The sequence below is a fragment of the Coniophora puteana genome, assembly GCF_000271625.1.
Source record: "Coniophora puteana RWD-64-598 SS2 unplaced genomic scaffold CONPUscaffold_14, whole genome shotgun sequence".
NCBI classification, from domain to species: domain Eukaryota; kingdom Fungi; phylum Basidiomycota; class Agaricomycetes; order Boletales; family Coniophoraceae; genus Coniophora; species Coniophora puteana.
The window spans coordinates 313,689-336,441 of NW_006913066.1; the positions used below are offsets into that span (position 1 = coordinate 313,689).

The following is a 22,753-nucleotide window of genomic DNA, read 5'->3' on the forward strand; positions in this document are numbered from 1 at the left end:
CGGGAACGAAGCAAGCCAACGCGTGAGCGTCATTCAGAAATTTTGGACTTAGCATATTAGGTAATACGGGTACATACAAGCAATACCAGTAAATTATTTTCGTCTTTGCTTCCGCCCCACGTCACGCCGTCTTGCCGTGCCCCGAAAGCAACGGGAGACCAACGGTCATCGAGCATAAACTTCCAGTTCAACTCAAAGTTTATCCATCACACAGATGGATAATGCACCAGTAAACGAGGTTAATTACAACATTAATCATAGTTCTGTACACCCATATTGGTCATAGTATTGTCCAAAACAAAAACGACAAAAACAGCCCAAGCATCGCATTCATTGTAGGCCCCCAACGAGGAAGGCTTACCCAGCGATCCGACGGCTGTTAACAAAAAAGAAACGGAAACATGGTGTAAGGTAGCTATCTTAATCCATTTACTGTGCATAGTATGTGGAGGGAAAATTTGTACACAACACGACGGAGGAGTTAACACTCCGTAAGGCAATACGAAAAGACGCTCAGGAAGTGGCTATTTTACGCAGAGCAGTGGGAAAGCAGGCAAGCAACGAGACAACGCAGCAAACAAATTTGACAAGGAGATCTAAACTTTTGAGAGCAAGTCAAAGATCATTGAGGGCGCTGCGTGAATTGTTATCCGCGGGGCCCGAGATGGAGGTTGTAATCGGGGTCGAAGTGACCATTGGCCCGATGCCCGCTATACGCCTCGCCGTTGCCATGGAACGTCGGTGAATCAATGTAATATGGCGGGAATGGGTGGCGTTCATGTGTGTCCAAGTGAATGGGAGCAGGGGTGCCATATCCAAAGTCGCTGGCGGTGTGGGCGCTCGGCGGATATGAGGGACTGCCGAGGTCATAGGACCCAACTGCTGACGTCGAGGCGCGTGCGTGAGCCGCGAGACCCGATACTGAGCCGTGTTGGCAGGCCCGAGCAGCGCGAAGTGCGATATGAGGATTGAGAAACTCGGGTATGTGCAATGCTCTCTGTGGCTGCGGCTGCGATGGGGACGTGCTGGCGGTCGGATCAGGCTGTGAGTAGACAGGCTTAATTAAGTTAGGGTCGCTGAAGGAAGTATAGGCGCCATCAGCTTCGCCATAAAATACGGCCCCAAGAAAAGACGGTGCTGACATGGTGAAGGTGTGATCAGGTACGTGGTGTACGGCATGGGCCTCGGTAGCATCGAAGCCTCGGATCCCGCCAACGTCGCGCGGTTCTGAGAGCTGGCGCATGCGCAGTAGGTCGTTCGACGGGTCCGTTAGTAAGGAATTCGGAAAGCTGGTGGGAATCTCGAGTTCAAGGGCCCCTGTAGACCTGCAGCGTTGATGGCCGGCTGCCGTCGGCTGGAAGTCATTAGAAATTGATGTAGAGGGAACGAGGTCGTAAGAGAGAGCCGGGCCTGTCATATTATTGTTTGGAACGGGTGTATGGACGAAAGCGCTGTCGTGGTTCATGGCGGCCTGATGCACATCTAAGAAATGCGACATCGCTTGCGAAGAAGCAGTTGATTCTTGCGTCGTCTCCTCCATATTGAAGAAGGCGTCAAGGTATGTGTGATCCGATGATCCAGGCGAAGATGCAAGGTATTGAGGCGATGGGAACGGGATGAGGGTAAGAGGATTTTGTGGCGTTGAATCGTGAACAGGCGGCATCGGGCTATACGAGTCCCGAGGCATGACGTCCTGTGGAGTGCTTGTAGAGTTCAGTGTAAGGTACGCCTCCTCGTAAGGAGAGGCAAGGTAGGAAGACGTGTGGTCAGAGCCAGCTGTTTCCGATGTCAACGTCGGCGAGTCGGGCTCAACAAGAAAAGGCAGATCCTCGGCAGAGCCTGAGATCCAGAACGCATGCTCGCAGGCCTGGCTAGGTCCCAGCGGGCGATAGGGCTTGGCCCACTTCTGCCCCCAGATGGGGAGCTGAGGCACGACAATCTGTTAGACAGGGAGCACTGGTTGAACACGATAACGACCTACGCATTCAGGAGGAATATGCTTCAGTTCGAGTCCAGGAATACGACCGTCAATCATAGCGAGATGGAAAGGTAGCTGGTCGTCGATCAGCGCGATGAGAGAAGGCGTCAAAAGGCCTCTACAATGAGAGGACGGGGGGTACTGTGGTGGCGTCGAGGAAGCAGGAATACCAGCGATCGACATTCTCGATTTTTAAACGATCCTACCTGGACCTTTACCGAAGGCTGAGTCCGTGAATCTGGGGTTCGGTATTCATAGCCCCCTACCCTCTCTACCTATCGCACATCGGTGACAGAGGGGCGAGAAAACGCGTACGGCCACATTATCGCGGGGGCCATTCTAGCATAAACCTACGTTCGATGCGAATATGCGACCTTCTATCGCTTGCTGTGCACTGGCGCTTAGCTGTACGACGAATAGGAGAGCCAGAAGGTGCTGTGCGCTCATGCGGCCCGGATTCTGCCTTACCATATGTGGACCTTTGTAGGTCCAACTTGATGAACAGCAGAGATCTAGAAATTCCACGACCGACCGAAGACGGACGCTTACTTAAGACACTATAATGAGCCGGCGGTAAGATTTTCGAGGACGCCTCGCGTCTTCTTTTTTATCCTCGGGAGGCGGTACGACAGTCCTTGTCCTCTGTTATACGAGATTGTAAACGAAAACATTGGCCGCCTCGCATCACCCCAGGTCGGCCCAGATCCATGGAAATGCACAGCGAGGACAGCTCTCCAAGACACGAGGCAAAAGCATGAGTGCAGCATCAAAGTTATCGATGACATCGGCGGTTGTAATATGAGGTGTCGGGGGAACCTGAGCACACAGAGGAGCCACGACTTTGGATTGAGAGCAATGGACGCCACCGCTTAGTTTTTATCGCCGAGGCATGAGTATACTGAGTGGGAAGAGACGCCGTGGCGTCCTCAGTACCATCCGCTGGAGGCGGACAAGCGGTAGAGCGGACTAGGCGAGAGTGCTTCAGTGAATGCCCGTCGTGAACAACAAAGTTCATGTTCAGTGAGAGCGGTCCCAAGACTACGATCAATATGGACGCCGCTGGTATAAAAAAGCTAGAGATTGCCGTCGGTCGAAGGTGTATTAGCCGTTCAACGAAGCTGACGGCGGCCCCGCGGTGATGCAAGCTCGAGCTTGCAGTGGAGGTAAGAGGCTCAATGTTTGCGACTGATTGAAAGGAGCCGAGCGCTTGATCGGTGTTCGCAAGCGCTCACTGACAGGGCCATGGAAGCAGCTCTTGCCAGCTGTCCTGAGTCGCATCTCAGCCCGAGCCGATTGAGGTTTGTTTGCGTCTCTACCCATGAAGCTTGAAGCAGCATTAGTCTCCTTTGTGAAGCCGTTGAATACGCGGGAACTGCTTTCTGTGAGGTTATACCATGACTCAAGCAGTATAATACAGACACTTTACAACAGCCTGGTGCAATGTCGAGGACCCACGCGTCCTGTAGATATGCTGTATATTCATGTAATCTGTCATAAGTCTATGTGGTTTATATCGATTAGGACGTGTACGTGTGCGAGTTAGAGACGTGGGGTGCAAAGCGAGGGCTAGTAGTACTAGGGTTACAGATAACAGCTTCGATGTCGATGGGAGGTAAAAAAAAAAACACGCCAGATGCTCCAAAATACGTTAACAGCAAAGAAAGCAGTATAAGATAGTGCGTCCTCCGGATCCAAACCTATATACGCACGGGCTTGCCCCGCAGCGTGGCGTCCTTGGCTTGGGTTCCGCTAGCTTCGCTCTTGGTGGCACGCACGGGCCCGCCGCCGCGTGCCCTCACAGACGGACGCCCACGAGTCGATGCAGAGGTATTTGAGCGAGCCATGGGAGGAGCTCGAGTACTGGCTGTGGTCGTTGCGGGACGGGTAGTATCTTTCACAGGAGCTTTTGCGGGCGCACGGAGGCGAGTATATTTGGGAAGTTGTGCGCCTGCTGGCGTTGGTGCTGCAGGTTTCTTAACGCCCACTTCATCCGCCTCGTCACCGCTGCTCGCCAGCTCATCGTCGCCTGCAGTTTTCTTCGATGCAGCGGCAGTAGCCTTGGCTATGGATTGAGCCGACGGCTTAGCTTTCAGCGTCTCGTTTCTTGAGTGAGCCGTGGCGGGAATCCTTGACTGAGATGATGGTGCCTTTCTAATAGTGTCGGTAGTGCTGGAACGAACATGAGACGGTGCAGGTATCGGCTCCTCCTCCTCCTCTTCCTCTTCCTCTTCCTCCGATTCTGATTCCTCCTCCGATTCTTCTGACGAATCCTCTTCTTCTGACGAGTCGTCATCGTTATGGGTTCCCAAGGAGTCGTGAGAAACATCGGAGTTAGACCTAGTACGGAGTGTGGACCGCTGCCCAGTAGCAGATGAGAGTGCCGTAGAACCAAGACTTGAGCTCGATGAGGATGCGTCTGATGCAACGCCACCCTTGTAAGGCGTCTGCAGGGATACGTTGAAGCTGCTATCCGCACCATCCATATCGCTTTCTTCTTCTTCCTCCGAGTTGCCGCCCTCGGGAATAGGCGGTTGCATAGCCCCGGACGGCGCACGAGTCACTGGGAGGGATGCTTGAGGAGGGAGAGGTGTTGCTGGGTATGCCGAAGGGAATGCAGGGTAAGACCGCCAGTCATTATCAGGAGTCTGTGGGAGGCCAGAAATCTGGGGTTCAGGGGAAGGAGGATAGGGAATGAACGGTGCGTTTCCGTCCTGTTCGTCCTGCTCCCGGTACGGAGGAGGAGAGGTGATATCTTCACGGAAGATATCTTGAACATGTCGTTGAGACGAGGGCTTTCTTGCATTTCCGTTCCGCGACAAGCTTGTAGAGGAAGCGGACTTCTTGGCATTGTAAGGGAGGCTGGTAGATGAGCTGCTTTTCGCGTTTCGAATGGTCGACCTTGACGAAGTACCAGAGGCCTGGCGGGAGTACGCGGGCCTTTGGATTTCCGACGCAATCCGGGCTGACGCAGACGACCCGCGCTTCTCGGGAACTGGGCGCTGCTTTTCTGGTACTTTCTTATTTGGGTCGATGGTAGAAGATTTGATAGGGACCTTGATATTGGAGTTCGTCCGGGAGGCAGCGGCAGAGCTGACAGCGGTGGTTTGCCCGCTTTGAATATCGCTCGAGTTTTCATCAGATTCGTCTGATGAAGACGAGCTGCCATGCCACCAGTTGTAGGCAGCGGAGAAGGGGGACTTCAAGATACCGAAAGCAATGTCTCCAATGACGCGTCCAATGTCAAGGAATGAGTCTACAATGGGTGTATATGGCTTAATGAGAGGTCGAATGACATGTAAGAAAATGGGTTCCGCGCCCTGTGTCGCGTTTCATGTGAGCCCAAGGTCCAACACAGGATGCAGATCGCGTACCTTCGCACGCGTTACCAGAAGGAAGATGATGATGAACGACTTTATCTCGCTATAGAACGGCGTCACGAAGCCGACCATCCCATCCAGAGTCTTCTCATATGCGGCAAAGACAGACTGATTGGAGCGCCCGCGTTTGGTGAGCGCCTATGTCACCCAAGAAGTCCGGGTCAATATTTACTTACCCAAACAATCCATATGGCCATACACCCTTTCAAATCCCTCTTTCGTTGCGTCGTAGCTCGTATGCTTGAGCGCCCGCTTCGTTTAGATGAGACCTGCGGCGGCTTGAGCGTCTTGAACGTGTCGTAAACATTCATGAAAACCATGAAGAGGCGTAGGGCGGGAACCACGAGGGGCATGGCGATGAATTCAGTACAGCCACAAGTTCATCCAACAGAAGCAGTGAGAGTCAGAGTAGAATATAAGGTTCTGATATTCGCAGGTGGTGTTGTTAAAGCTGTTTGGTGTTGGAGAACGCGATGGACACGACTCCCGGCGACTTTGGAGGCGTGGACAAAGTCCAACTGCAAGGACGCAACCACTTTCTCATTTCGTGCACGCACAGCATTACCTAACACGCGTCGCGGAATCAGGAGTCACGCGCGGCGCGAACTTCAAAGCTTCATAAACTGCCATGTCTCCAGTTTGTTTACTGTACTACCAGCTATCTGCTTAGACGGACGGACACGATATTACGGCACACTTTATCTGAAACTGCAGCGAATACCACGTCTCCAGGTGTGAAAGGCCCGTCGCACTCGCAGGGACCTTTGCATAAACTGCAAGATTCATAGACATAAACGTGCATGCATGTGTCCCTCCATTTTCAAGATCTGTCCAACAAAAAAAAACCAATTGATATCTTCAGGTAATGGTATGATCTACACAATGGTGGCGAGAGAGATGGATCCATATGTATTCTTTGCATGTGCGAGCTGGTACAGGCATGCCCGTCACGAGTCAGGTCACTGCTTTGTGAGCCATTGTCACTTCTCCGAGCCCTTGGTCCGGGCACCGTCCTCAACGTATCTTGAAGCGAGTTCCAAGATTAGTACAGGACATGAAGCAGCATCTCCGGCCTTATTGAAACAGCGTTGTGGGCGTGCGCCGTTTGCTACATTAACAATGTTTTCGGGAAACTGAAAGTCGATGCAGATTCAACGCAGCCGTCGGCTCGTGTCGTACACCGTCTATAGCCACTCTGCAAGGAGGTATACGCGTTTCCAGGCTGTGGCCAAAGTGAGGTGCTGAGAGCATCACGCCCGCAGGATGTGTCGTTTTTGCTGGCAGAAGGTTCTACGCCCATCGCAGAGGGAGAGGCAAAGAAGTCTAGCCATTGACAGACAGTATTGAGGCGCTGAAGAGAAGGTTCATGGTGCATGCCATAGAGTTCGCATAGCCTGGCGTCGGCAGTAGTCGGATCCAGCAGGTTGAGAGGCGACGCCGACACCAAGATCATGAGGTGGCCGGACACACGTAAAGCCAGTGTAAACGTCGGCAAGAGACAGTCGATGGATGCATCGATGATCAGCTGCCCAAGAGCGATGCTTATCTGCACCATCATGAGCAAAGTTGACATCGTGCCAATGGCTATCGCTGACATGCTAGTCATCATAAGTCGGTCAATAGTTGAGCCTCATCTTCTATTAGTTATCATAAAGCCATGAGTTAGCAGACCAAGAGAATTGGGCAGTCTGCATATGCAGGTACCCTAGAAACGTTCTCGAGTATAGTATAACAAAAGGCTTGCGAACGAAAGTGGATCGCAGTGGTGCTCAACGAGGAAGAGAAGCGCGCGGAACAGGCAGTCCTAGCCTAGCCCTGATCCGATTTCAGCATATTGAGCATGCAAATTGCCTATGAAGGGATATTCGTGTTGATAGGGATAAAGCTATGATGTCCCTCGGACTGTTGAGTCTGGTACGAGAAGTCGCTAGAACAGAGATGGACAGGAGAACAAAAAGAACGAGGAGGCATGTGGCAGCAGCGCCTTGATATCCTTGCTCTCATTCCGGGTAGGTGTTTCCCACGGTCCCTTGCACCATGCCCAAGATTCGGACGACCAGAACGAAACAGCCCCCGGAAGGCTATGAGGACATCGAGTCTGTCAGTCATTTACTGCAGTTTTGTACAAGCATATATTCATTCAACCTCACTTGCCTTGGCTGATAGGTTCTCGATGACTACGCCAAAAAGATGAGGGATGCGGAGAATGAGTCGCACGAAGGCAAACGTAAGGCGGAGTCGCTGTGGCCCATAATGCGCATCTCGCATACACGCTCGCGCTATATCTACGAGCTGTACTACAAGCGAGAGGCCATTTCAAGAGAGCTCTACGACTGGCTGCTGAAGGAGGGTTATGCGGACGCCAAGTATGCTACACCTGTTTTCCTCATTACTTGTTGTGCTGACGGTCGCCTATAGTCTCATTGCCAAATGGAAGAAGACAGGTTATGAGAAATTGTGCTGTCTTCGCTGCATTCAAACCAAGGTACGTTTCCTATATTTTATCATGAGCATTCACCTACACTATCCTTTAGGACATGAACTACCAAGGGTCAACCTGTATTTGCCGCGTGCCAAAGGCTCAAGTGCGCTCCGGGACCATAGTGCAATGCGTTCATTGTGGTGTGTATGCTATAACCCCTTGGAAGCGACTTTAACTAAAGGAACACCTGTAGGCTGCCGTGGATGTAGTTCCGACTCGTAGAGACCGGCGCCTCATCCTTCGCTCCTGTGTCATCAACAGTCAGGCTTTCGCCTTGCCACCCGAGTTTGGACGTCCCCCAAATAGGCTCGTCATACGCGTTTCTCGGGACGCGATGCTGACTTCTTGCTGATTGTAACAGTATTCCACTTGTGTTGTCCAGGCGCTCTGCTCGAAGCGTCCAGGAGGTCGATGTACATTTCGTAGACTAGATAAATGGTGATGACGATATAATGCAATGTTCCGTTTTGCTTGCATTGTGCACTTCGTAAATCCTTTTGACATATTGGCCCCCTCGACACTCCATCAATCAGGTGCCGACAACGTAAGAATTTGACAGGCTTTGTTTGCTTCATTGCAAGAACCATTCTCGCTGATATCCTCAAGATAAGCACGTCCGGCTCGACCTTGAAGAATACGAGAATGTTTCTCCTCAAGGTCGCTTTACAAGGCCATCCTTGTACTATTGTCGCTGCCATCTCGACCTAGTCAGAAGGTTGTCCCATCTCGATTCTCGACTCATAGGCCAATGGTGCATATGTTTCCAGAGTGCCCTCCAGAGCGACTAGAGGACACATTGTTTCCACCTTAGAGCATCTGCAGCCAACTGAGGACTGTCTGAGGGTTATCTCGGTTCATATTGCCCAGATCGCAAGGGACAGGAGCAACCGAGAAAAAAGTTAATGACCCGGCGTTGAGTTGTGAGACGTTGGTGGTCGCCAGTGCTTGCCGCCGCCCCAGCAGCCATGTGAGTTCCTCTTGCGTCTCCCTCTCTGATACCACCACTGACTCTTCTCAATATATCGTTCACTCGTCAACAACTGTCATCTGTCATCTGCTATCGTGCATTCTGACTCCGCATTGTCCTTCCTGATCACGCTCTGCATTTCCATCATTGTTGACTATCTTCATCCACGTTTCCCACCAACCACCCTGTTCTCATTCGCCTGTCTCCTCCAACTTGTCCGAAACTGTCCACCACAGGTGCACATGCAGATTCAGCCCGAATTCGCACGCGGTCTAGAACTTCAACAAGAGATTCAGCGATGTTGCATGCCCATACCCAGCGAAAACGCCCCAAGTGCCACAAATGCGGGATGCTGATGGCTGGCCATAAGCGCAGGAGCGGCATGATACTATGCCCCGGCACTGATGACGAGTACGAAGGTTCTACCATTTCTGCCGAGGATGTCCTTCAAGCCGGCGCAAGTGGCTCCGGCACTGCAGTCGAACGCGACTCCACCCCCGACAGCTCACTCCCTTCCCCGCCCGCTTCCCCAGGTCCCAAACCCAACAACGGACTCGGCTCGCCCGAGCGGCCAACCACCCCCACGTTCAAGGTCCCCCAAGACAAGTCGATATGGCACTGGCGCAATCCCAACTGGGAGTCGCCCCCGCGCACGACGGTGACGCGTCGTTCGCCGCGCTCGCTCGTCGGCTTTCTTAATGGCTCCCTCGTCCCCACCGAGCTCGCCTCGAACACGAACGACCAGCGCACCGAGCTCAACTCCGTCGCCGCCAACACCGACGAGAAGGAGAACGTGCCGACGTACCGGCTCCCCGCATCGTATCCAAACCCCGCGAACCTCCAGACCCCACTCGACTACGAAGACATGTTCTCGAACCCCGGGCGCGTGCCCTCGCCGCTCTACGCCGCCGAGGGCCCCATCATCAGCGGGGGCGCGCAGTACGGCTACGGAGAAGAAGAAGAAGAAGAATCATCTCGACCGTACGGGCCGGATCGCGAGCTCGAGCCCGAGGAGTACGGCTCGCAGATCAGCTCAGACGCCTTTGACTCCATCGAGTCTCTTTTTCGCATCATCCGTGCGCCCAGACGCGACGTCCCTGCGATCACGCGCGCCGCAAGTCGCAGAGGCAAGTACGTCGCTATCGTGCCCACCCCGCCGTCCACTCAATACTCTCGCGGCGCCTTCGATGACGTGGAGGACACCGTGTGGCTCGCCATTGGGGACCACCCGCAGGCCGTCCATGAAGCTGCGAGTATGGGCGAGAGGTCCATGTCGAATGTGGGAAGCATGCAGAGCTCGTCGGGGTCCACAATCAGATCAGCGGGCGTTGGGTTTCTTCAGGTCTTGTTTGCCGGAGTTGTTGGGGGACTTGCCGTCACCGCCGTCTTGGCTCTCATGTAGCGGGATGGAGCAGCATCTTGGACTTTCATTCACTGAATCGACAGGAACTCTTGCAATTGCATCTACGTTACATCTGTACTTATATCACTCGTTTGTCTGCTTTCCGTTCACTGCTTTCTGCACTTTGCTTCTTCGTACTGCTTTCTACGTATTCGATCTGCTTTTTTGCGCTCTTGTTGTCACATATATGCCTCCCTATGCTTTTACTTCTCGCATGCCACATGCCCTATGCCACCCTTTTTGTACATCGCCTCCGTTCTCTAATTCAACTTGGATCTTGTCACAAACCTCACTGTGTGCATGGCGCTGGAGGAAGTTAAGAGCTATTGATTTCCGAAACGCATACACAATAAAAACAATAAAACTGACAGTGGGGTATTGATGTCGCTCGAAACACAAATACACTGCGGTTTGTGATAGAAAATTTGACGAGAAAATGAGGAAGAAAAAAGTGTCCGAGATAAGTGATGATCAGAAAGAATAGCGAGATCAGAGACAACACGTTAAACGATCGTAATAGTCAGCGCGCGGTGACGCAGAGGATATGGGCTGACAAAAATAAACAAGTGATGAGCAATGAGCGATATAAACACGTAACGAGTCGTGAGCGAATAACGTTAGAACTGCGATGTATCATTTTGGACACCTCCGTCCAAACAAGAAGAACACCCCGAAGGAAGAGAAGAGATAAAAGCAGGCCGTACCGGCATCATATCCATCCTCTTCCTCGCCCTTCTCCTCACACCGCCCAATCGTCCATCGTCCCAAACCCAGGCCTCGACGCACCCCACCCGCGCCCCACCCGTTCATCTACCCCATCATACCGCGAACCGCCCACACCCTGGCTGCTCGGAATAGTGCCCTTAAACCAGCCCTTGATCCACCCGCTCAGATCGTCGTCCTCGAGCTGCTCAGGCAGCCCCGACACACCGCCACCGCCCTTCCTCGTCCGCCCCTTGCGCCTGCTACCGCTACCGCTCCTCCTCCGCGCGCGCCGCTCGCGGATCGAGTTCCGCCCCGACGGCCCGCCCTCTTCGGGCGGCACCTCGATGAAGCTGATACGCCGCGGCGTCGAGCGGCCCGAGATGGAGCCCGAGCGGCTGCCGCCCAGCACGCGCGCGACGCCCGAGCCGAACCTGTCCGCGAACCCGAGGGTCGACGGCGAGGGCGACGGCATCGGCGTCGCAGGCTGCGTGTGGATCGGCGTCGTGTTCGTCGACATCTTGAGCGACGAGCGTGCGGGCGGGGACGGCGCACGCGTGGACAGCGAGTGCCGTCCCTTGGTGTACAGCCGCGATATCGACGCCGTCGCTGTCGACTCGCCCGTCACCGCTTGCGGCGCGGGCGACGTGGGCATGAACGACGGCGGCCGCATGTTGGCTATCCTGCTCATCGCGTTCACCGACACACTCGACGGGTGGTCGTCCAGGATCCTGCGGAGGGACTGCACGGTCCGAAAGCCGGTCGGGCGCTGGTCCGACGACTCCGAGGACGCGCTGAGTTCCTCAATGGGTGGCGTCATCGGCCGCATCGGTGACGTGCGACGAGGCGTAATCGAGTGCGCCGGCGAGTCCGACCCCGAGCTAGCGCTCGCACCCTGCCTGAACCGAGAGCGCGAGCGATCAGGCGAGGAGATCAGGGATCGGAAGCTTGCGGGAGAGCGGGAGAGCTTCGAAGAGGTCGACGTCAGCGAGCCACCGCGCTCGGTGCTGCTCGTGCTCGCCGATCCCCGACGCTGCCGCTGGGGCGTTATGTAGACAATGCGCGGCGTCGGCGTGGACGGGAGGAGAATGGGGGTCGCCATCGATGATGATGAAGAGGCAGAGGGCCTGCGCTCGACGCTCCCTGAACCCGTACTAGAAGACCCCCTGCGTGTGAGAGACGTAAATGAACCCCCAATCCCACGGGCCGTCGAATGAGTGGGCGGCGGTGTAGCTGACTCGGACCGTTTTGCGAGTGATGAGAGAAGGTTATAGGCGGGTGTAGGCGTGTCGTGCGCCTGATGCGACGGAAATGAAGACACATGTTGATCGCTGACCTCAGGTTGGGAAGCCGCCTCCCCCACCCGCGGCTCTGGTCTCCGCACACCGAACTCAGCCGTTGACCAGGAAGCGGTGGGTGGTGCTGTCGGTGGCGCTGAGGTCGTAATCGAAGACATGCCCACAGCACCCTCTGCCGCGAACTCTGTTGTCCTCCAATCAGCAGAGTGTGATGACCCAGACGCCCTCAGCCCTAACGTCGACGGCAAAATAATTATTTCTGGATTTGCTGTCGACCCGACATACTGGGTGAGCGCACGCGGGGCTGGTGCAATGAGCGCGTTGCGAGGCTGACGCGCGAGCTGCAGATGGCCAGCATCGAGATCAAGAAGCGAGGGCTTTCTGCGATGCCTCAGCCCGGCGGGCCCATCTGACGTGGGCAAACTCTGGCTGATCGCCTGCACGCCAGCGGGATCCGCACCGGCGAACCCGTCCCGGATACTATTAGAAGGGCTCTCTTCCACTTTTTGAGACTGGGTATTATCTACAGGTGGGAGGAGACCTTCAACGTCGCGAGAAATTTCGTCAAGACGGTCCATCCAGGTGTCGTGAGCGGTGCTCATCCCGCCGTTACGACCGCCGATGCGCGTCGAGAGGTTGCGAGCACGGACTTCGAGCGCACGCTCAGCCTCAGTGTCGGGAGAGAGGAGGGTGGAGAGGGAGGTCTGGGTGGATATACTCGAGCGGAGGAGAGCGTTAGACATCTCGAGGGCGTGAACGCTACGTTCCAGGAGTGTGTCAAGGAATGGGTCACTCTGTGACGCGTTTTGCAACGAGTACTGCGACGAGTGCCTACGACGGTAGGAGGTGGGTCTTCTGCCAGTGGGACGACGCGGTGAAGGTTGTGTGGGCGGAGAATATGGCTGCGGAATGTAGACGTCCTGGGCTTCGCTGTCCTCCGTGTCTGCGTCTGCTTCTTCTGCGCTATCCGAGTAGTCTGGGGGTCTATCAGAAGGAAATTCGTCTTCGGGTAGGCTTTGTTCTGTCGGCTGCCTCGACCATCTCGGCGATGTATACTCCGGAAGGGTTTGATATGTGTCTGTAGACAACTTCGAGAGGGAGTACCGTTTGCGGTGTGCACGGCGAGTATTATGATGCTCCATGAAAGGCCCTCACCGCAGAGGGCGCTAAGGAGAGAAAAAAGGAGATTGTCGTCGCTATAGAGCTCAAGGAGAATGAGGGGGCGATGACGGTATTGGCTGACCCAACACCGAGGCTGGGAGTTAGTGAGATCTCGTGCGATGCCCATTTCGGAAATTAAGACATGTTTACATATGGCTCGCCCCTGGCTTTATCGCACCCGCCACGCTCTGACTCACTGATCACACCAAGCATCGGAGCCAATCATCGATGTCAGCCATAGCAATGTGGCCTGTACAGTCTATTACTTTGGTTATCCATATCGATATCTGTATCCATATATACGACGAGGGGGGAATATCGCGCGTAGGCGCGTGCTGGGGAATCTATATCCTATTACTTTAGCTTCTTCTTTCATGGTCTTCATCCCATGCTCTAATCCTGTCTGGTATCCAGGTCTATTAGGTAGCCGCCACCTCGACCGGCAGCTGCAGGAAGTTCTCGAAAGGACCCTTGAAGGCCTCGAGCTCCAGCCGGTTCGTCCGGTCCTTCGCCTCGATTGACGGGTACCAGAATTTCCACGTCGTCCACAGGAACATACGGCTGTACTTGGCCAGAGTGTTGTCGTAGTCAACTGACAGCCGCGCGTCAGCACCAACACCGAAGCTAAACCGATATGGCAGGTCTCACCTTGGAGAGAGCTCCGCAGCTCGAGCCATCGCTTGGTATGATCCGTCAGGACGACGTCTGCGCCCCATCGTACGACCTAAATCATGTCGATCAATACCATGCTGGGCAAGAGAAGCAGTCCGGATCCGCAAACCCACCTCCATCATGTGCTCGGGCTCGTTCACCGTCCACACCATGATCTTCTTACCGGCCGCCTTGCACTCTGCCCGGAACCTGTCTTGCGCATTAGCACAATACGCATTATTTCCGATTTCGGTTGCATCCCACTTTTGACCATCGCTCGTCGTCAGACTCGCAAACGACATCGAGAACACCTCGACGTGGTCCCAGAAATACTTCCGTGCCGCGTCGGTACTCGCACCAATATGCGAACGGCGGCAATACGGAAGGCGCGCCTTCGCGTGGGGTACGAAGCACGGATGCCAGAGGCCGAGCAGGATGCGGGGCGCGAGCCGCGTCTCCCAGTCGGGCTGGGCGGCGATGATCTCGTGCATGAGCTGGAAGAGCCGGTCCGGGTCGTTCTGGACCTTGACGTCTACGTTGAACGAGACGTTTTGGTTCTCAGGCTAGATATCAGAAATACAAAGGCGGAGGACAAAAACATATATGGTGAGCGTATGGGTGGCGGGGCGAGAATAACGGACCTTCATGAGAAGCTCGACGGTCTCGGCAAATGTCGGAATTGCTTGCTGGGGTTCCTTAACGGTGAGGAGGCGTTCCATTCCGTCCGGACCGTACCAGTCGCGTTCCCTAATTAAACCTGCAGGGCATCTATTAGTGTGCGAAGCATGACGACAATATCGGACACGTACCAGTACCATTGGTGGTTCTATCCAAGGCTGTTATAATACGAATGGCTGTCAGTCACAGAAATGCAGCGAGGAAAGAAAGAATACCAACCGGGGTCATGGAACATGACGACGACGCCGTCCAAGGAGACATGCACGTCTGCGACTAAGGTTACGGGGACGCGAGACATTGTTCTGGGCTATCAAATACCGCTCTCTATGCCTTCGGCACCGTCCCGAATGGCGGCCTCGAAGCTGGCGAGCGTGTTCTCGGGGAATGCAGCTGAAGCCTGGAGAAATGTCACGGTCACGAACCGCCGGTGGCGAACAAGGGCGCGGTTCAATGACTCACACCGCGGTGGCCCCAGCACTCTGCAACGGTGTTGTCGTTAGGGAGACACGACCATGGGCGGGCGGATGACGTACCTGGGAGATGTCTTGAGAGAACCATGGCTGATGGATAGAGGCTGTGGGGTAAACGTGGATGCCCAGAAGGTGGCAGTCGATGAAAAAGACGGAGTGGTGAGACGTGGGCGGGTTTATATACGCAGCCGAGCCGCGGCTGAGAAATGATACAGTAAGTGAGGAGGTGTGGCGAATTGAGAGATGGCGATTTTCAGCCCCAATGTCAGCGGGAAACGTACAGATTCGGGGAAGTGGGTACTCGATGTGGACAGCCGGCTAATTTCGCGGACTTGGCCAGCTTGTTTTGGAGATGCAAGCGGAGCAAAAGGACCACCCGTGGTCGAGAAACGCGGCAGGCCAGCGACCGCGAGTGGCCACCGTCTCATCATCCTCACCCAATTTTCGCTCAAGAAAGGCATCGGAGGTCGGAATGCTTTTACCGCCCTCGGCTACAACGTGCGCACGCTCATTTACCGCCCAAGCCACGTTGCTCCCCTGTCCCTTACAGTTGGTTGTCAGCATACATCTACCGACGCACGCTCGTCTTCTCGAGTGAACATATCGTATCAGCTGTTTCCATATTTCCAACCCTTGGTCCAAATGCGAGCGACCTCAACTGTGTTATCTTGAGAACGGGAGCGCGACCCCTCCGCATCAAACAAGAAAACAGAGTAAACTTCCAAGGGCCAATCACTGATGGCAATGCACGCCACCATTTAGTCTATTTACTGCTCACACGACCAGAAATTCAGGCCACACTAGTGCGGGGTAAGAGAGCAGAAATATATCACGGGTCCCTTCTCCCCGCTGTTCTCGAATCCAAATTATGTATTACAGGCACCTGTTCCTCGTCGCCCGCCTCAGCAAGATCCGTCCTTCTCAGCACAAACCCCACACACCCTCAAGCACCGGTCCGACCGATCAGCACGTTCCCCTCGTCGTCCGTCTCTGCCCCGTACTCGCTCCCTTCCTTCAGTGTCCTCGAGCGATGCAAGTCAGGCGACGCGGCCTCACTGCTGCTTCCCTCGCTAGGCTCAGCGGACGGAACTGGGACCACCTGCTCGGCTGACTTGCTGGCCTCGGACGGCACTTCCTCCTTAGCCGGCAGACCAGTCTTCGCTAATGGTTCATCAGCTTTGACTTCTGCAGGCACTGGAACCGAGATATCGCGAAGCGCCTCCAGCATGGTGTCCCGCACACGCGTCGTAAGGTCCGCCACATCATCCTTGGAAAGACCGGCCGTAGGAATGGGTGGGAGAACTGTCAAAAGAGCCACATCAGCCATCACGTTCACAACTCGACTCAGCGGGAGCAGACGGGCGAGTACAACGGAATGTAAGCAGCCGGGTGGACGATCCACAACTCACCGCGGACTTTGAAGGTACCCGTCCCGAGGACGCCGCTGCGGTATCCGCGCCAATAGTTCTCAAACACGACAGGGACAACGGGGATCTGCGCCTGCACCGCGAGATTGAACGCGCCCTTCTTGAACGGGAGCAGACCCGGCGCCTCTTGCATGTGCCGGGTGCCTTCGGGGAATATGTGCAGGAAGACACCGCGCCGCTTGATCTCCTCGCCGGCTGCCTCCAGAGAGCGCTGGGCTCGCGCGTGGTTGCCGCGGTCGATGAACACCGCTCCGGACATGTACATCCACGGGCCGAGCGGGGACCATTGCAGCTCTTTCTTGGCCATGATGGAGGCTTGTCGGGGGAACGACCTGCGCGATTGATCAATGCGATATCGGGGGACCATCAGGGGTTTTCAGCGAGTGTAAAGCGGTTTGGCAGGCACATGTAGGATTGATTCGTCCGGATGCAAGAGAAAATATCGCGTTACAATGAGCTAAAGCATATAAACACCACGTATTGAGAACTACATACCTCGCAAGGAACAAAACATCCAGCATACTCTGGTGATTCGACACCATAAGCGCAGGACGCGCCTCCTGCAGATGCTCCTCGCCCTCAATCTCGACGTGGATATCAAGCGCCCTGCTCGCGAGCGCATAGAAGCACCGCGCGACGACAAAGTTCACATCGTCCCGGCGGCCGATGAGCGACATGCCCGCGGCGATGAACACGCCCGCGGTGGAGACGAGCGAGAGGCAGCCGAGGTAGATGCCGACGCGGACATAGTAGCGGCCTGCGGGTGAGGCGTCGTGGATGTAGCGCGCGAGGAGGATGGGGAGGGAGAGGTAAGCAAGCGGCTTTATGAGGCATGCAAAGAGGAAAGACATGGCCGCGAGGAAGCTCGGGATATACGGGATTGGGGGTGTGTGGTATTGTGGTATCAAGGCAGGCTTTTTAGGAATGATACTTGGGAATACACGGGGAGGTATATGATGAGAGATGTGCGACGGGTGGCAGCGCACCTGTGTGCTGCCCAACACTGACGCTTGCGTCTGCCCGCTGGCGGCAATGGAGCAGAGAGGTGGGAAAATGGGGGTTCGGGGTTGCAATTTGGGGCCGTGACTTTACACATGAAACATACCTTTCTGGGTTATGACTTGCACATATCGCTGCACGGTGCTGACGAACGCGAGGCCCATGTAACAGAGACGATTATAGTTATGTGGTGTGGGGCTGGTCCGGGAGGCAGGTGGTGGTAAATAGGATCGTGAATACCACCCGCGTCTGGAATTCGTTCGCGGTTCGTCGTCACTCGCATCCCTGCCGTCCACCGGGCTCCGCCCGTGACTCCATTTGCGCCGGAATGAAGAGTGCTGTTGGTCTTGACTCTCGTGTCGCACCCTAGGACATCTCTCAAAGCACTCTTGTTTCTCAATAGCAAACTCAAAGCTCAAAAGATTGTCCCGAGCGATGGAATCCCTGTTTGCCCATCTCTCAGACAAGCTACTTTACTGTTACTCTGATCTGAAACTCCAGCTCGTCTGTTGACGCGACAGATCCGTACGGACGACAATATAATGTGCATGTCCACAAGCAAGCGTGTCGCCGATTGTTCTTGACTGTAACACATCAACAAGTCCTTCAAGCCTTTCTCCGGGTAGATTGCCGCGTCACTCGCGTCTCTTGAGGCTCGCCTTCATCCGCTTTCCGCTTGCGCGATCCATTTGCCTTTGGCTTTACTTCCTTGTCTTCCTGTTCGACAGGGTCGGACGCTTCGCCTTCGTCCGCTCTCTCCTCATCGGCCTTCTCGCTCTTCTTGGAGGCAGTCTTCTTGCCGCGTTTTGGTGCGGCAGCTTTCGTCGTAGCCTTCTTCGCCGCGGCACCTTTCTTCACTCCAATCTCATCCTCGCTCCAGCCACCCCGGTCTGCAAGGAGCTCGATCGCGGCCCAAGCGCCCTCCTCGACTGGCTGTACGCTCAGCCGTCCACGCGTTACGAGCGCCATACCTGTACGTGCGGTTCGGAGCATACACAATCAGCATCAGCCGTGCAGTCGCCACCACCACCACATCCGTCATTCAAGAATCATGATGAGGCACAGCAAATGCAAGTGGCGCAGGAAGGCTCACCTTTGATAGCCTGTACATTATCGTGGCTGAGGTACTCAATGCCTGCAGGCAATGAGGGCGACGTCGAGTCCGCGATGCGCCGAAGGAGCGCGAGGGGTACGAAGTGTGCAGCGCGAGACTTGAAGGCAACGTCTACCATGTGCCATTTCGGCGCGTCTTGTTTCGTTTTCTGATCAACGATAAAAATACATTAGTGAGATTCGCCGAGCACTGCGGGCCAACATACGCACGGGGTCAAAATACGGGTGCGAGCTAATTCATGGTAGACGATAGCGCGCCGGATGCGAAATGCAGTTGGCTTTCATTGGCTTCGAGATGAACGTGCTCCAGGAGCACAAGACCTACCTGTCCCAAGCGGTATCTTAACCACGGACCGGGTACATCGGCATCTGAGCATCAGGTACTCGCCGATGTCTAATTAGCAAAGCTACGCACAATCTGGGTATGCCTCCTTCGCTATCTGGTGTATCAGCGCAGCTCGTCAGTTTGAGGAACCCACCGGAAGATAACGGAGAACGCACTTCGGCAAAGCCAGCAATTCCTGTAAATATACATGTGCACCATTGACAGCCAGGCGTCATTAAGTGCGCATTGCGAGCATGAGGGCTAGCAAGAGCGGCTGACCTGGACTCTTGCAATTGGAGTGGTAGAACAGCACCTTATTGACGAAGGCCGAATCCGCCCGACGGTGAGGCAGGCGGTACAGGAGCGTCGAGCGTCAACGGCGAAAAAGACGCGTCCGGAGAAACGCGCTGCGCAGACGCACCTTGTCGCCGACCGACATGCTCTGCATTAGGTTGCGCGCCTCGAAGTTGCGCACGCCTTCCCAGGGTGTCGTTTTCACTTCTTCGAAGTCATCTACACCGAACTATCACAGTATGACGCGTTAACCACGCGTCCACTAGGAAGCGGTATGGACAACACGAACTTTGACGTCTTTACCCTTGACGATACGCGAGTCGGGCTCTGCTTTCATGAGCCAGTGCTTCAGGGTTGTAGCCATTCTGTAACAACTGATACGCGACGTTGCAATGATTGGTGCAGTGCTTTCAGCCTGAGCGCTGAGCGTTGGAGTCCTACAATGGTCAGTATGAGGCGTTCTGCCCTTTCGGCGTTTCGAGGGATTGGCTTCCAGTGCGGGGTAGCGCGTGCTACCAAAACATAACAGGTGCAACAAGTGTCAACTGAACTCTACTTTGCGTCATTCGCGGGGGATTCCCAGGCACGGAGGCGAGCGGAATGAATCGGAAGGCAAAGCGCAGCCATAACGTTCATGGCGCATACATTCATGATGGAGGAACATGCTGTGCAGAATGTCTCGGATGAAGGCGGCCAAGCCGTAGAACAGTCTTATGTTGTTCGGTGCGGAATTTCTGATAAAAATGCGGGTGGCTCATGCCGAACAAATCTGATTGACGACTTCTCCGTGGTGCTAGGCGTACAGCCTCAAATGTGGCTGAAGACGGCTAGCAAGCTCTTTCCGTAAAGTTTCATACGCTGAAGTTATCGAACGGATTTCAGACGTTTATCGAAGTTGCAGGGGGAGACCTGCCGTCGGAGGCCCGGAGCATCACAAGGGCGGGGTACAGAAAATAGACGTCTATAATTAGAGGACTTAGTCTCGTTCCCCAAAAAGGCAATCCCGACGAGCCGATGACACCGAATTGGCCGGCGTGCCTTCATGTGGAAGAGAGTTAGGGGGAATTCAGAGGGCGTGGGGTCTTATAGGTTGCGCGGTGCACTCGTCCATCTTCCTGTGTGGTCTGTTCTCACCCGTTCCTTTCCTGTGAGACTGCGCACTGCTTTGGCGACCCCGTATCCATCTCTGCATCACCTGCACGCCAGTCAAAGTTTGCCTCAAACGCATATAAGTACGTCCACGCTCGTTGTCGAGTCTCTCAGCCACCGGGGTCTCCAGTGCAAGTCGCCCATCAGCCACTCATACATGAGCTATTCTCTCCAGCCAATGGATCGCAAAGACAGAGCCCCTTCCCCCCAGGCTTCCGAGGGTTCATCTCGCGGCAACGTTGTCGATCACGCTGCTCCCAACGGTCAGTTATCTCGTTTCATTATAAGACACTTGACCTTATGTCGTGATTTCAGTGACCGATGACCAGACTCATGCCTACCCTCCGACCTCCACCAATGGCAAGGGACACATGATCAAGGTTCATCCGTTGAAGCGTAGTGAGATGCAGGTATGCTTTCGTCAATATTTTCGGAATACACCTTTAATCCTCCACGCTAGCCCTCGTATGCTCAAGACCTTGGAACAGGCGAAGTCAGCCCATTTTGGTTTATTTTGTAATATAACGACTAAACTTGCTGCTGCAGGTCGAGCACGGCTTGTACGGCTCCATGATGCACGCTCTGGGCACTGTAGTCGGCGCTTGTGGTGCTATTCCCTGCTGCCCGTTCCCGAACCCCTTCCAGAACGTCCAGCAAGGTCAGCATCGTCCCATCGTTGTGTCTTCAGTATCGACGCTCATTGACGTCACACAGGTTCCGTTGGTCTCGTGACACGCTTCGGTCAGTTCTACAAGTCCGTTGACCCTGGTCTCGTCCAGGTCAACGTGTGCACTGAGCGTCTGCGCACTGTCGACGTCAAGGTCCAGATCAGCCCCATTGGCAGACAGACGGTCATCACCCGTGACAATGTTAACGTGGAGATGTACGTCTTTATCCAAAGCATAACCTTTACTCGACCAGCTAACAAATTACATTATAGCGACTCTGTGATATACTTCCAAATTACGAGCCCTTACCGTGCTGCCTTTGGTATCACCGATCTCCGCCAGGCGCTCATCGAGCGTGCCCAGACGACGCTCCGGCACGTCGTCGGTGCCCGCGCAGTCCAGTCCGTCGTGACCGAGCGCGAGGCCATGGCATACGAGATCGCCGAGATCGTCGGCGACGTCGCAGAGAGGTGGGGCGTCTCCATCGAGGGCATCCTCATCAAGGACATCATCTTCTCCGCCGAGATCGCCACCTCGCTCTCCTCTGCCGCGCAGCAGAAGCGCATCGGAGAGTCCAAGGTCATCGCCGCCCGCGCAGAGGTCGACGCGGCCAGGCTCATGCGCCAGGCCGCAGACATTCTCGCCTCGCCGGCGGCGATGCAGATCCGCCAGCTCGAGGCGCTCCAGCAGATGGCCAAGAGCGCGTCGAGCAAGGTCGTGTTCGTGCCCATGCAGCTGCAGCAAGACGTCATGGGCTCGTTCAACAACAACCAGAGTGGAGGGGCGTCTGGATCTGCCATCCGCGACGAGAGCGGAGAGGGCGCGGGCACGATCGGCCGTGCGGCGCTCCTCAACAGTGCCTCCAATATTTAATTTTGTGCGGGCAGCGTGTATCAGTGAAGTCATACCCTCGACCTGCTTCACTTGCACTCACCCTTCTTTTCATCTTTCCACCCTTCGTCTTCCCGAAGCTTTGCTTGACATGCCTTTTTGGAAGCGCTTTATTTTACGCGTTACGCCTATTCCACCTTGTGATCACCAATCTTATGATTTATTTATCCCTGGCCCCGCGTGTACATGTACGACTATACTAGTATGTTGCTTCAGCCTTTTTGGAGCCGCTTCTTATCTTAGTGCATTACATTTACTGTCTTACCTAGCGCTACCTTTACGAGTTACGCCTGCCATGTTTATAAGGACTTATCAAGTGATTCACGTTATCTGTTATGAGACAGATCTTTAGCTTCATTGCTCTAACACCAGTAAGTATGTGTAAAATTTGCTTACCGCAACCAGGTCGTCCTAGACGCGTCGACGTAGCACCAGCGCATCGAGGGACAGGCAAGGGACCCATCAGGACCCATACAGAATTCACACCAAATTACCGGCCCCATCAGACCGAAGATTTGCGGATGACTGGGCCACATGCATGCCAAATCTCATCGCGATACATCCCAATAATCGATACACCCCTTGGCATGCATTCCACCAGAACAAACCGATCAGACAAATTACACAGTGAACCTTATCGACAAATCAGAAACAGGACACACGGACAAGACGACAATTTTCGCGAACCCGACACAACTAAACAAAAGGAAATCAATACGAG

At 54.7% G+C, this 22,753-nt stretch overlaps 9 protein-coding genes across 9 annotated transcripts; 3 read left to right on the forward strand and 6 right to left on the reverse strand.

The window, feature by feature from the left end:
- Positions 1-646: 646 nt before the first annotated feature.
- On the reverse strand, positions 647-2,161 carry CONPUDRAFT_168776 (uncharacterized protein; the record flags this gene model as incomplete). Its single annotated transcript, XM_007775268.1, has 2 exons — positions 647-1,924; positions 1,982-2,161. 2 exons carry the CDS (start codon positions 2,159-2,161, stop codon positions 647-649), a joined length of 1,458 nt encoding a protein of 485 aa, XP_007773458.1.
- A 2,981-nt stretch (positions 2,162-5,142) lies between these two features.
- CONPUDRAFT_19516 (uncharacterized protein) lies at positions 5,143-5,708 on the reverse strand (the record flags this gene model as incomplete). The annotated part of the gene is made up of 3 exons (XM_007775103.1): positions 5,143-5,295; positions 5,350-5,463; positions 5,532-5,708. Coding segments are annotated over 3 exons (444 nt in total), but the record flags the coding sequence as incomplete, so codon positions are not given.
- A 1,682-nt stretch (positions 5,709-7,390) lies between these two features.
- On the forward strand, positions 7,391-8,302 carry CONPUDRAFT_110980 (G10 protein; the record flags this gene model as incomplete). The annotated part of the gene is made up of 5 exons (XM_007775269.1): positions 7,391-7,455; positions 7,522-7,721; positions 7,774-7,840; positions 7,890-7,977; positions 8,031-8,302. Coding segments are annotated over 5 exons (449 nt in total), but the record flags the coding sequence as incomplete, so codon positions are not given.
- Positions 8,303-8,891: 589 nt separating this feature from the next.
- On the forward strand, positions 8,892-10,455 carry CONPUDRAFT_139634 (uncharacterized protein). Its single transcript, XM_007775270.1, has one exon. The coding sequence runs from the start codon at positions 9,103-9,105 to the stop codon at positions 10,204-10,206; it is 1,104 nt and encodes a 367-aa protein (XP_007773460.1). The 5' UTR covers positions 8,892-9,102; the 3' UTR covers positions 10,207-10,455.
- A 62-nt stretch (positions 10,456-10,517) lies between these two features.
- Positions 10,518-13,472, reverse strand: CONPUDRAFT_139635 (uncharacterized protein). Its single transcript, XM_007775271.1, has one exon. The coding sequence runs from the start codon at positions 13,346-13,348 to the stop codon at positions 10,946-10,948; it is 2,403 nt and encodes an 800-aa protein (XP_007773461.1). The 5' UTR covers positions 13,349-13,472; the 3' UTR covers positions 10,518-10,945.
- Positions 13,473-13,586: 114 nt separating this feature from the next.
- On the reverse strand, positions 13,587-15,365 carry CONPUDRAFT_84865 (PLC-like phosphodiesterase). Its single transcript, XM_007775272.1, has 10 exons — positions 15,230-15,365; positions 15,156-15,175; positions 15,015-15,093; positions 14,916-14,963; positions 14,828-14,854; positions 14,660-14,775; positions 14,283-14,581; positions 14,153-14,228; positions 14,016-14,091; positions 13,587-13,959 (listed from the first exon to the last, which is right to left on the reverse strand). Exons 1-10 carry the CDS (start codon positions 15,252-15,254, stop codon positions 13,787-13,789), a joined length of 939 nt encoding a protein of 312 aa, XP_007773462.1. The 5' UTR covers positions 15,255-15,365; the 3' UTR covers positions 13,587-13,786.
- Positions 15,366-16,032: 667 nt separating this feature from the next.
- Positions 16,033-17,619, reverse strand: CONPUDRAFT_84866 (acyltransferase-domain-containing protein). The gene is made up of 3 exons (XM_007775273.1): positions 17,089-17,619; positions 16,576-16,925; positions 16,033-16,468 (listed from the first exon to the last, which is right to left on the reverse strand). Exons 1-3 carry the CDS (start codon positions 17,442-17,444, stop codon positions 16,110-16,112), a joined length of 1,065 nt encoding a protein of 354 aa, XP_007773463.1. The 5' UTR covers positions 17,445-17,619; the 3' UTR covers positions 16,033-16,109.
- Positions 17,620-17,864: 245 nt separating this feature from the next.
- Positions 17,865-19,670, reverse strand: CONPUDRAFT_110986 (DUF55-domain-containing protein). Its single transcript, XM_007775274.1, has 9 exons — positions 19,614-19,670; positions 19,452-19,553; positions 19,310-19,343; positions 19,207-19,226; positions 19,121-19,145; positions 19,031-19,046; positions 18,916-18,937; positions 18,686-18,854; positions 17,865-18,563 (listed from the first exon to the last, which is right to left on the reverse strand). The coding sequence occupies exons 1-9, from the start codon at positions 19,659-19,661 to the stop codon at positions 18,199-18,201; spliced, it is 801 nt and encodes a 266-aa protein (XP_007773464.1). The 5' UTR covers positions 19,662-19,670; the 3' UTR covers positions 17,865-18,198.
- A 981-nt stretch (positions 19,671-20,651) lies between these two features.
- Positions 20,652-22,014, forward strand: CONPUDRAFT_64774 (stomatin family protein; the record flags this gene model as incomplete). Its single annotated transcript, XM_007775169.1, has 6 exons — positions 20,652-20,748; positions 20,789-20,883; positions 20,934-20,966; positions 21,020-21,131; positions 21,188-21,356; positions 21,414-22,014. 6 exons carry the CDS (start codon positions 20,652-20,654, stop codon positions 22,012-22,014), a joined length of 1,107 nt encoding a protein of 368 aa, XP_007773359.1.
- Positions 22,015-22,753: the final 739 nt, after the last annotated feature.